The sequence below is a fragment of the Lycorma delicatula genome, chromosome 8, assembly GCF_047948215.1.
Source record: "Lycorma delicatula isolate Av1 chromosome 8, ASM4794821v1, whole genome shotgun sequence".
NCBI lineage: Eukaryota > Metazoa > Arthropoda > Insecta > Hemiptera > Fulgoridae > Lycorma > Lycorma delicatula.
In genome coordinates this window covers 11,507,987-11,520,928 of record NC_134462.1, presented here as the reverse complement: position 1 = coordinate 11,520,928, position 12,942 = coordinate 11,507,987, and the positions used below count along the sequence as shown (strand labels likewise).

At 27.2% G+C, this 12,942-nt stretch overlaps 1 protein-coding gene across 1 annotated transcript in view; it reads right to left on the bottom strand.

The window, feature by feature from the left end:
• LOC142328780 (protein SCAI) overlaps positions 1 to 12,942 on the bottom strand; it is a 79,761-nt gene that overhangs the window by 39,921 nt on the left and 26,898 nt on the right. The window contains exon 3 of the mRNA XM_075372807.1: positions 12,554 to 12,640. Within this exon, the coding sequence (XP_075228922.1) occupies positions 12,554 to 12,640 (87 nt within the window). The remainder of the gene's footprint in view (positions 1 to 12,553; positions 12,641 to 12,942) is intronic.

Here is a 12,942-nt window from a genome sequence, read left to right as displayed (position 1 = left end):
TTGTAAAATATAATTATTGTTGTATAGTTTGTTACATTACAAAAACTTCCTCCTTTGTTAACTTTTTTCTTATGTTCTTATAGTTCATACTAGGGAGGAGCTTATATCTGTTGGCTAATACTTGGCATTCTATACAGTACTTCATATCTGTACTACTATTGCTCATCCCAACAATTAAAATGTTGGCTGCCGAGCCAAATACAACCTAAATTGTGGCTTACTCATGACTTTGTAACATTATCATTATTATATTGTGCCAAACATTAGACATGCCAAGTTTTCATGTTATTATAAGCATTATGTAATAATGTAACATGTTAAGTCCATTAGTTAATTCATTGACCCTGTTTTAAATAAATCTTTCTTTAATTAATAGTAAGGAGTGTAGTATTGTTATTTATTTTTAGTTTGCAAAAAAATATTTGCAGCTTATGTTTTGTAAAAATAGTTTGTTTAATTTTGACTATATTTTTAACTTAAAGTATTGTGTTACTAGTTAACAAATTGTTACCTCCCATGGGTGCTTTATACTTTCTTTATACTTAATAATTTATTTGTAATTTTCTTCTAATTTAATTTATTTAATTCTGTAAATTTAATGTATATATGCTATTACAATGCATAATAGTTGTAATTGACAATACTTTGGCTTATTTTAATTAGATTAGGTTTAATTTAATTTTAGAAACAGTATCATTCACTGTTATCCATCAAATTATATCAAACATTTCTTAGTTTTGTCTAACATTATTTTTTATTTTAAAAATAATGTTAAATTGCATGTTTGTTAACAACAAAATTTAACAATTATAAGTTTATTGAGTAAATTACTTTTTAGACTGTAGATCTCAGGTATTTTTTAAAAAATAATTATTTATTTTTATTCTCTTGTTCATGACAGTGGGCAATGGTATTAATTTAAAAATTGCGTTTTGCAATAAAATAAAAAAAAAAAAAATACGTAAAAAAAGTTTTTTAAATTTATTTATTTGTTTTATAAGTCTTTTTATCTTAAATAACTGTTGCTGCTGCTGTCTTTTCACAGGCATCATCATCTTGTTTCCATAGAGAAACAAAGAATTTCAGGACAGCAAACAGAAATGTAAATCAAGAAAAAGGTTTGTATTAATATGGCTCTAAAAATGTTTTGGTCTCAAATTATAGCTTGCAAAAATGAAGCCATACTGAAATTCTTGGAGCTTAAATTAATGAATAAATTTGATGGTTTCAAATGGTTTTTTGCCTGAAACATTCAATGAAACAGGTTCCTTAAGTTAAGTGTGTGTCTAGTAATTTTTGAGGAAGTAAAATACAAGAAATTTGTGTTGCAAAGTATAATTTTTTAATTTGATGTACAATAACTTTGTTAAATTGCAGTAAACAAATAAAATTTAACTTTAAGATGTGATCCTTTTTTTATGAATGTGTATATCAAGGTTATAATTTTTAATGGATTTGTGATTTGTTTCTTTGAAATGGTTGGCAGATATTGAAGCTATTTTGTTGCATAGGACTTTTAAGTATCCATTGCTTGAAACTGTCTCCTGTTTGGTCATTGTCAAACATTGTTCTACAAATTCATCGCACATTTTTTTTACACGTACTATTTATATCAGAATCTAACTGAAGACAACTGTCAGAAATAATATCAACTGCCAGTTAGGTGGCAGTGTAAAAGCAGCAGCTGTTTAAGATAGTTGCAAAGACGATTGAAAAAATTTTGAAGTAAGTTTTTAAAACTCTTTAATTAGAAAATTTGATTCAGTTTGTCATTAAAAAAGTTTATATTTTTAGATTTATTTCTTCTTATGTTGAAAAGTTAATAAAGCAGCATAAAGTGATTTAAAGAAAATAAAATTCTAATAGGATAATTATATGGGTTTGTTCATTTGTTAGTGGTATAGATGGTTAAGTACTCTAACTTTAGAGGCAGGAGATCAGTTTTAGCTTAGGCTACCATTCTGTTTGGCTCAAATTAACAACACTTTCTGATCTGGGTATGTTACTGGTACATTCATTGCATAAAAAAAGGTTGCAGTTGCATGTGAGTTTTAAAATCAAGAGAGCTGCCCTACATAACAGCAGACTTTCAGATCATGCAGATCTATTAAAGTTTGTTGTCCATAGTTAGTCAAGTGCCTGTAATTTTTTAAGCAAAAATTTACAGCTTAGGATGTATCTTAAAGAATACTAATTATTTATTTATTTGACTAACTAGGATGCAATTCGTATTGATGTTAGTGTAAATAAAACGAAATGGTAAGAAAAGGAATGTAGAGGTCATTGTTGTCAGTTGGTTAAATTATAAATAAATAAATAATTTTGTTACTAAAAAGGTTGCTTTATTGCTTATTCTCTGATGGGTAATCGGTGGATGTACTGAATATATTACATTTTTTCTTCACGGTGAAGTCTAGCTCTTACTAGGTCTTTGATGATATAAGGTATCTTATTTATCATCTATTTTACTTCCATCCTGTGATTTCATCCTTACTGATGAAGCAATATGGATGGTGTAACTTGCCAATATGGTTGCTTGTAAAAATAAATATTACAGATGATAAAAATTAACATAGAAAAAAACAGTTTCATTAGGAAATTTATAGGTGATAAAATTACAAAAATTGTAAAAAAATCTTTATCAAACCTTTTGCTTATTTATTTGTATTTTCTTTGGAATTACAGGTTTTCAGGTTCCTAGGTTTAAATCCTGGTCAGGCATAGCATTTTTCATACGCTAAAAAATTTCATTTCCATATCTGACTCAAGCTTGAAGCTTATGTGATTATATAAAGAAAAAGAAATTATACTTTTACCTAGCCTTTTTTTAAGATAATGATGTTTAATAACTTTTTGAAATGTGTTTTTTTTTTTAAGAACATCTTACCTAAATTTTTAATTATATTCAGGGTGCATCACAAAGTTCTCTCAGGACTTTCATAACAGGGTGTATCACAAAGTTCTCCCAGGACTTTCATAACATATTCTACTCATGAAAATAATGGAAAAAGTTCATAAAAATATATGTTCTAAAATGTTTCGTTAGCGAAAGGTTTTGCTCAGATTTCAGCTACCTCGATGAAATGAGGTCGTACTGAAATTTTTAGGATGTTAATTAAGGGGCAGAATCAGTGATTTGTTGTGCTTTTTGACCTGAAAAATCAAATAAAGAAGGTATCAGAACTGTATCTGTAGTCATTTTTGAGAAAAATGGGTGAAAACCAATAAGTTGGATAAAAAACCCCGTTTTTTTATGTTTGACGTACAATAACTTTGTTAAATGGGTAATAACACTTACTGGGTTGGTTAAGTGGTGAACTCATCATCACAGTTCAGTGATTTTAAAATCGAGAGTTCTAAGGTTCAAATCCTAGTAAAGGCAGTTACTTTTTTATAAATTTCAATATTAGATTTTGGGTACCAGTTTTCTTTGGTGATTGGGTTTCAATTAATCACATCTCAGGAAAGGTCGAACTGAAACTGTATAAGACTACACTTCATTTACATTCATACATATGATCCTCTGAAGTATTACCTTACAGCAGTTTTAAAGTCTAAACAGAAAAGAGAGAATAAGCACATAAAACTTTTAAACAAAAATTATAGAGAATTTAATTTTTTGAACATATGGTGTAAGATAAGTTGAATAAAACAAAGAAAAATTAGAAAAATCTGAATTTATTAAGAAACAGTACATTACTAAATTTTTCAGAAAAGTACTTATTTAATGTAAATTAAAAGAAAGAAATTAAAAAATTATTATCTTTGTAATCTTTATCTATTTTTAGGAATTTATTTTTTACTTATTTTTTTTAGAAATAAATAAAAATTACTTAAATAATAATTTTTTTATTAATAACAGAAGTACAATAAATTATTTGAAAAAAAATATTATTTCAAAATTGGCAGTAAAATAACAGCTGATCAACAATGCGCAGTAATGCATTAGTTTAAAATATTAGTTACAAACGATCTGTCCATCATGATGCTGTCATTGAAGAAGTTATTATCAGTGCAGTTCAACTCAGTCCAGGTGTCAGTACATTACATCTTTCTAAGTGAATCAGAGTTTTGCATTCGTTGGTTTGGAGGACACGTAAACAAAACAAATTTTTTCATTCAGCCAGTTCAACATGTACTCCTAGCAGACGGTCTGTTTTGCTTGGAGTTCTGCAACTAGTGGAATACAAATCAACAACTTTACAGGTATGTTTTGTTTACCCGTGAAACAAATTTAATTCGAGATGGCATCAACAACTTAAGCGATAAGCAACATGGGCAAAAGTAAATCCTCATGAAACATTGGAAGGCAATTTTCAACACTGATTTTGTCTCAAATGTATGGAGCAGATTTCTTCACAATCAACTGTTTGGACCATTCATATTATCTGGTTACTTAAATGCTGAGGTCTACTTGCAATTTCTTCAAGAAGGATTGTTGCCAGCTGCTTGAAGATGTTTCTCTAATGCTGAGAAAGTATACTTCTAACGTGATGGTGCGCTTCCCCACTTCTCTTGTGCCATTTTCACTCACTTAAATCATCATTTCCTTGAGAAATGGATCGGTCATGGAGGTCCACAATCCTGGCCACCAAGAGAGCCTGATCTAATATCTTTAGATTTTTGCGTCTGGGATGAATGAAAAATATTGCATACAAAACAAAAATACAATCTTATGAGGAATTAATTGCCTGCATTATGTATGCAGCTGAGCAACATAGGACAGCCCTGAAGAACTAAAAAGAGCAACAAAAGCTGTACAGAAGCATGCCAAGAAATGTGTTGAGAGTGGCAGGCTCATTTTTGAACATTTATTATAAACTGGAATATGTATAATGAATGCACTTTGGTCTAGTATACCGTTTCTAAATAAAATTAAAATTTTTTTAACTTTTCTTTATTTTGTTTACCTTATACCATTTTGTTCAGAATTAAATTCTCTACAAGTTTTGTTTTAATTTTATGCGTTTATTACTCTATTAACTATATTGTAACAAATATTGTAGTTACTGTATGTCAAACATAAAATACAGGGTTTTTTACCCCAATTTATTGGTTTTCACCCCAGATATTTCAAAAACTGTTGCAGATACAGTTCTGGGATGTATTTTATTAAATTTTCAGGTCAAAAACTATAAGAAATTACCAATTCCATAATTAACTAATCTGTTAATTAATGAATTAAATTTTTAATCTTAATTCGCCCCTTAATTAATGATCTAAAAATTTCAGTACGACCTCATTTCACCAGGGTGGCTGAAATATGAGAAAAATTTTCACTAGCCGGATCTCACAAATGAAGCTTTTTAGGACATATGTTTGTATGAACTTTTTTATTATTTTCATGAGTAGAATAGGTTATGAAAATCCTGGAATAACTTTGTGATACACCTGTTTATTATTACACTTCAGAGAATTACCAAACACATTTCTGCTGATTGTTTTTGTATAATTTAACATAATATTCCTTATCTATAATAATTATTTGAGTTTGTCCGTACTCGAATAATAAATTTTTAAATAAAAAGTTGAAAAGCAATCGAGCAAAATCATGAAGATTAAGCAATTTTAAGTTTTTTTTTACATCTTGAGGATAATTATAAACATAATCTTATCTTTGTATTAATTTTTAATTGTACCACTGCATATAACTTTGTAAACATGGAAGGAGATTTTAAACAATTTAAATTTTAAAATAATTGAAAATTTTTAGAGCTCATTTATATATTAAGGAAAACACTTGTCTTTAAAGTGGAAAAGGAAAGTATTTTGTTATTTTATAATATCTTTTTGGTTTGTTTCTGCCATATGGCCAAGAATGTTAAACCTGATAATTTGACAAAAATTTAGTTGGAGGCTGTATATATGAGATTACTGTGATCTCTGGCAGGGAAAAATAAATTAGAATCACATGAGAGGTATTAGGATATTTGACATGAACTTCATTTAGTATATTAATTATCATTTAGGATCAGAGAGAAATGTTATACTTGTATATTTTTAATGTCTGATGATTGCATACCTAAATAAAATGTTAATTACAGATTGGCAGGATAGTGTAATATTGGGCGATGCTGGAAATTGTGAATTTTTTGAACTATTTGATCAGAGCTTCATTAAAAAATGTTTTGTCTGGAATCGGAACAAGTCTTAATATCTAGTGTGTGTTGTGATGTTATATTGGTTTCTCTAACTAAATTAGCAGAGATATTGGCTGACTTTCAGTACATCTCATTAATATAAAATGTTCAGATTCTGACAATGATTTATAATCTGGATTCAATCGATATATAAATGATAGGTGCAAAGTCAAATCCAGATTGAACTTGGCACCATTAATCTATTTAGTTTTTTAGATTAAAAAAAAACAATTATCCTGTATAATTAATTTTCCTGTGTAAGTTATTTAAAATCTTTAAAAGAAATTTTCCCAAAAACAAACAATAATTTCAAGGATGGCATTTAAGAATTATGTAAGAATGTATGTTATCAAAATCTTCACACTTAGTACTAATTTTAATTTTTAAAGTAAGATTTTTGTGCTGTTTGGCTCAAAACAAAAAAAAAAAAATGCAGAATTAAGTGAATTTTTAGTAAAAATACATTTCAATATTTTAAAACTTAATTTATTATAAGTTGAATTATTCAGAAAAATTTAATAACTGGAAACTAAATAATGTGTATATTGATATAAAGTATCTGTATTTATTGTTTTAATTAACATTCTTGTTAAAATATTTATTTGTTTTTTTTAATTAAAAATTAAATTACTTTTCTAAAAATCAAACAATGTATAAGTTATTCATATTTTTTTTTATGTTTTAACACAATTCTGACTTTTCAATTACTATGGTACAATGTGTTTGGTTCAGATAAGGTATATGGATCTATTCATACACGAGTATGTACAGCTTTTTTTATTGTTTACATCACAGCCTCTATTTGGAAACTGTTTGAACTTCTTTTTATTTACAGTATAGATTTATTATATTCAAGTTATTTATGAAAGTGACCAGTAATATTTATTTTCATTCTTAGAATGTTTAAAAAAATATTTTTATTTAAAAAAAAGAAAGGAAGTTCTCAGTTTTATTTATTTATAAATATTTATTCTCTAAAAGTTATTGAACTGATTTGAATTGATCTTTTGCAAATGTTTTAATGTTTTTGTACTTATGATTTAGAATTAATTATTGTGTAGTTTTAACTTTGTTTGAAGAGTTAGACTCATCTACAATTTTCTCTTAGTACTTTACTTTAGGTTCCATGTTTTAATTTGGTTATGTAATTTTTGTCACTGTAGTCATTAATTATTTTATTATGCATTTTGTCTTTATAAAGGATTTATTGTATAGTTTCCTTTTTCTAACTTTAAGTAGGCTAGATTATGTATAATTTGTTTCTGTTTCAGTGAATTTTACTCACACAGTACTTAGTACTGATTCACTAGGAAATGATATTAGAAAAAGTGGTGATTTTTAATTCATTTTCATGATGTAGTAGGAAAATTTAGCCCTTTAATTTTTTTAATTGTTTGGTTTTCATTGTTTAATAATTAAAATGATATTTTATGTACTAATGAAAGGTAAAAGTTTTAGAATATAGATCTTTAATATGGTACGAACTATTATCCCCTACTAAATGGATAAAGTATACATAATTTGTTTTACTTAGAACATATATATTAATTTGTTCCTTTATACTACCTCAGTCTTTCTTACGACTGTCATGTAAATATAACATCTAAGATACAAGTAACAGTAAATATTACATTTTTATATGAAACAGCATAGTGAAGAAGGTAATGGTAAAATACTCTTTCCACATTTTCCTTATCAATTTATTATGGGATGCTTTTTATTTTTGATTACTGTTAGCAATATATGGATGTGAATTTTGTTTCTTGTTGTTGCACTAGAGTACTTGACTTATGTAAACTGTTATAAGTATAAAATGTTTTTATCTAAGTACCTTATCTTTTTGTCTTAATAATTATAGTAAAAATTCTAAACTATTAGGAGTCTGGACCAAGCTGTGACAGATAACATATTACATGCTTAAAAATAATAGAATGTAATTAATATAAATTAAAATAATTATAATTCTAGATAAATGCAAATTAATAAATGAGGATAAGTCAAAAAGTTAAGTGAAGTTAAAAAAAGTGATTATTTTTATTTACATTTATTATAATTATTTTTCAGATAATTTTTTCCTACTTCTATTCATTAAACCCATCTCTTAATACGCTTTTGAATTCCTTCCTGGAAGATACCTTTTCGGGTTGGTATATATAATAATTTTACAAAAATTATGAAACCAAAAATGATTCCTTTGCAGATCTTCTTTCGGTGGGTCATAAACTGGTTGAAGGCAGGTCAGGACTGTTTGATGGATGGTTCAGAAGCTCAAATTTGAGATCTTGAAAGAAAAAATTATTTCTTTTTTTGTTGGCTATATGCGATCGAGCTGTATATTGAAGCAAAATTACAACTTTTAAAAATTAACCTTGCCATTTTTCATTGCACTAGCTCACAACACTTTTCAATGTTAATTGTTTCACTGGTGAATCATTTGTTTTACTGCTTCCATACTGTTATTATTCTTTGAAGTAGAACTCGTACATTTCTGTTGTTCATCACAAAGAGAAATTCTAACTTATATAAAGTGATCATCCATTTGTGGATCTTTCTTCCACTTGAACAATTTTCTCTGCATTGTTGTTACATTCTTTGAATACTGTCTGCTGGGTCACCCCTTCTGAATTGAGGAAATGTGTCGCACTTAACATTTTTTTCTTGGTGAAGTTAAGGTGGACTAATATTAAATTGATATTTAAACACTTCTATAAAGGGAACAATGAAATAATACTTCTAAAACAACACATGATATGAGGATATGTGAGATTTTTGATTGGGAGTTTTAATAAAGATTAACTGTTAACTTTTTGACTTTCCTTCATAAATAATAAAACTCTTTTTCATTTATAAAACAAAACTACCTGAGATTAATATAATGTACAATATAGTAATAATTTGGAGTGTTAATGTTTATAGGATTTAAAAAGGAAAACAATTGTAGTATAACAAAACTAGCCAAAAGACAGAACAAACTACCAAGTTATGCTCAAAATTGATATTTCCATTATTCTTTAATAACTTTGAATTAGAAAAGATTAATTATTAAAAGGGAGGTAGCTGGCCATATTTTAAAATTATTTTGGTATGTTTAATTACTGGTATAAAGTTAAAAAATGTTCAAGAGTAGCCAAAAAGGGTAATTTTTGTTTGTTATTTTTTCATGTTAATGTTGACTATTTTCTATATTGCAGTTTTAATATCAGAATGAAATAGCAAAGGTTAGCAGAAAAGTTATTAGGGAATAAAATAAGTTGCCCCTTCATTTTTAAAATATAATTATGAAGTAAGTTATTAACTTTCAAACTCATCAGCAAAGTTTAGTAGAGGAAGAATAATGTTTTCAGAGTACAGTTCTTCAAATAGTATAGCTTAGTAAATTACATACTGGAATGTTTATTTCTGTGGTCCTGCTGATTAACAGAGACCAATATTTAAATGGGTTATGGATAAAGCTTTACTACACTGTAAACCCAGCAAATTGGATCCCTTACAACCTCATGGTTCTGCAGTGCTTGGAACATTCAGATAGAAGTTTTCTACAAATTTAAATGGAAGTGCCATTTAATGAATATTACCATTGAATGACTATTACTGTCATTCATTTAATGAATATTGCCATTGATTATTAAAGTAGAATTATTGAGTTAAAATTATTAAGTTTCACGGTATGCTATTTACTGCCTTTTATTAATGACCATAGTTGGTGCTGTTTATAATTTTATAGAAAAAAAAAAATCTTAAGATTTTATATTAAGCAGAATTGAAATCAATTTTAACTTTGTAACTGACTAAACATTCTCATTATTCAAGTTTCTGATACATTTTTACCCTTTCTTTAGTTTTTACTTTTATATCACGGCATCGTTTTGTTTTATAGTCTTTAATGAATATGTTTAACATCAAGTATTATTAAGTTGTTAAAGGCTGAAACCGTTATGTTCTTGATGAAAAGGGAAGTGACTGTGTTTAGAAACATGCAAAGAGAAAATTAGTTTACTTACTATAATGATATAACTTAATGCAAAACATGCTAAGTGAAAAATAATTAAGTAATGCATTGTACTTTAAAAGGGGTTATTGAGGTTATAAGGTAGTGAAATATTCTTTCTACCCTTAAAGTTTATTCGTTTATTGATATTAAACCAGAAAAATATTCTACAGTTGTATTTTATTTTTATCTCTAATACATATTTTTATTGGTAACATTTTTTTTTTTTATTTTAAAATACTGTTACTGTTATCTTTATAATAATTCTGTTTTCCCCAATCTCTTTGTATCTTAATAAATCAGTATGTGCTTCTGTATGATTATTTGTTGGTTTATGCCAGTGTTCAAGTATAGTTCAAGAACCTCTGGGTTAATCTGAATGATTCTTTTATATATTTTCTTTGGACTTTGAGGATGGTTGTAGGTGTAAATTTTTACACCTCCATTATTACTTGATGCATTATAACAGATAACTCCATTATTAAATGAGTGGTAAAGATTGAACACAGAATATGTTGTACACTAAGGCTTCATATTTTCATGTTGTAATATTTCAAGACACTGATTAAATTGTTTTTATAAGATATATGACTCCATGACTTACTTAAATGAAATTTATCAATAAAACAAACTGAATTACATTTTTGCGTTTCATTTATCAAAATTGAGACTGGCAAGATATTAGCTACTTAATTTAAACATTTTATTTTTTCAGTTCGGTGAGTGACTAACATTTTTTTATAAGAGAATTATCAATGTATTTTATACAAAATTAAAATGTTTTCTGTTAATTGCTATGATATTTTCTATTTTCATGTTATCTCTGTGTTTTATGCAATACTAAAGGAAATGGGCTTTGTTTATTTCAATTTGCACTTTACATTTGTGCCTATTTATTGTTTGTATAGGATTATGTGATAACATAAGCTTTTTAATTTGTAGCGTGAACTTATTTTAACTGGATATAGCAGTTTACAAGACTGAAATCTTAGCAGTATCTGTAATTTCTTAATTTGAAAATTTTACCAGCGGTTATCAGGTTGTGGGGAAGGCAGTTGACTCCCATCTTGGATCTAACAGCTGTTGTGACTAACTAGAGACAGATTTTTAAGCCTGAACTGTTAGTGCAGAGTGTTCAAAAGGTTTGAACACTCGCTTTGCAGTGAGCAAATTAGTGTACACTGTACCTTTAATGTTTATGTTTAGTGCTGTCTGCAGGATAGTGTATGTGTTGAGCAAACCTTAATGAAATGAATGAATGGCAGAGTGTTCATCAATTCAGTTCCAAAATTAGGCAGCCCATTGTTTTTTTGAAGATAAACTCAAAATTTAAGGTGTTTGTTAGTACACTGTTTACCTAAGAAGTAGAATTCGTATAGAAATAGATCATATGATTTTAAGAAAAAAATAGATTATTTCCTTGCTAGTTGTCAAATTTTCAAGAATTACAGCTGACTGATTGTGCTATGAGAATACAATATTATAATTTAAAAATCTTGTTTAACAGTCTGTATTTGGAATAAAGGACTGAGTGAAACCCTTTTTACAGATGATTCTTGGTTTCACTTATTTGAATTTAAAAACTCTTATGTTGTGAAGTACAAAAGATGTTGTTTATGAGCAACCACTGCATTCCATTGAAAGTTGATTTCAGAATAACATTTTCAAGACAAGTTGTGGGTCCCGTGTTTTGATTTATGAATTATGAACATCATTGGTAGTTTGAAATTAGTGAAATATTGAATGAACAGTTAATTTCAACAAATGTAATAATAATGTGTAAAAATCAAACTTCTATGGTGCTACTTGAAAATGTCATTAATGATTTCATTATTTCAATACGACCTTAATAAAGGTTGTTAATGCTCAGCTTAACATTTTTTGATGTATTCTTCTGCAGGCAGTAAAAAAAGTTGAATAGAAGGACCAACTAAAGAATTGAAATAAATTATCTCCTCTTTATTAGTCTTACATTATTTGAAAGACTACTAGGTGTTCAGAAACAAGAATAGAAGAGCTGAATTATGTCTCAAATAAGAAGAGGGTAGGATTTTTAGAATTTAATGTAGAACTAATTTTCATTTTAATGGTGTTTTTTTGTGATTAAAATGTGTACCTTTTTTAATATGTAAAATATTCATTCTGTTAAACAATCTATTAATTAACTGTTCAGGGATTTTCTGATGGATTGAATAATGGAAACGGTAAGTGAATATCATTTTCCTGAGTTAAAACTTTATTTTACATTTATAATATAAAAGATATTAATTTTTATTGTCCATTAATTTTCGCTTTTATTATACATTTAAAAATCTGTATATAAAATTTGAAAGGTTTATATATTTACATATAAATGAATGAATATAAAAATTAAAAAAAAAAGAATATTTACTGATATAAGTATTATTAGTTAGTTTTTACTTACTAGTAATGGTAGTAAAGTTGACCAATTTTTGATGCAATCTCCCCGATTTGCCATCTTTTCAAACCATATTTAGTATCTAATATTTGCCTGAAAAAAAAAATTGTTGTTAGTTTTATTATGCCATTTATTATTAGATGAAACAATATTAAGCGAGATATTAATGTAATTTTGAAGTTCTAAAGATATTAAAGTATTATGTTATCATAAGTGAACTGTTATTAAGCGTTTCTTATCCATTCAGTACATTCTATGGATATTTAGAGCATACATATAAAAATCTTATAACCTCACTCTAATTTTGGTCTTGTTTGGTCATAAATTCAGGCAGCTTCCTGTCGTGATTTATCTATCACATAGATTTATGTGTGTATCTTAATGTTTGGTCACTT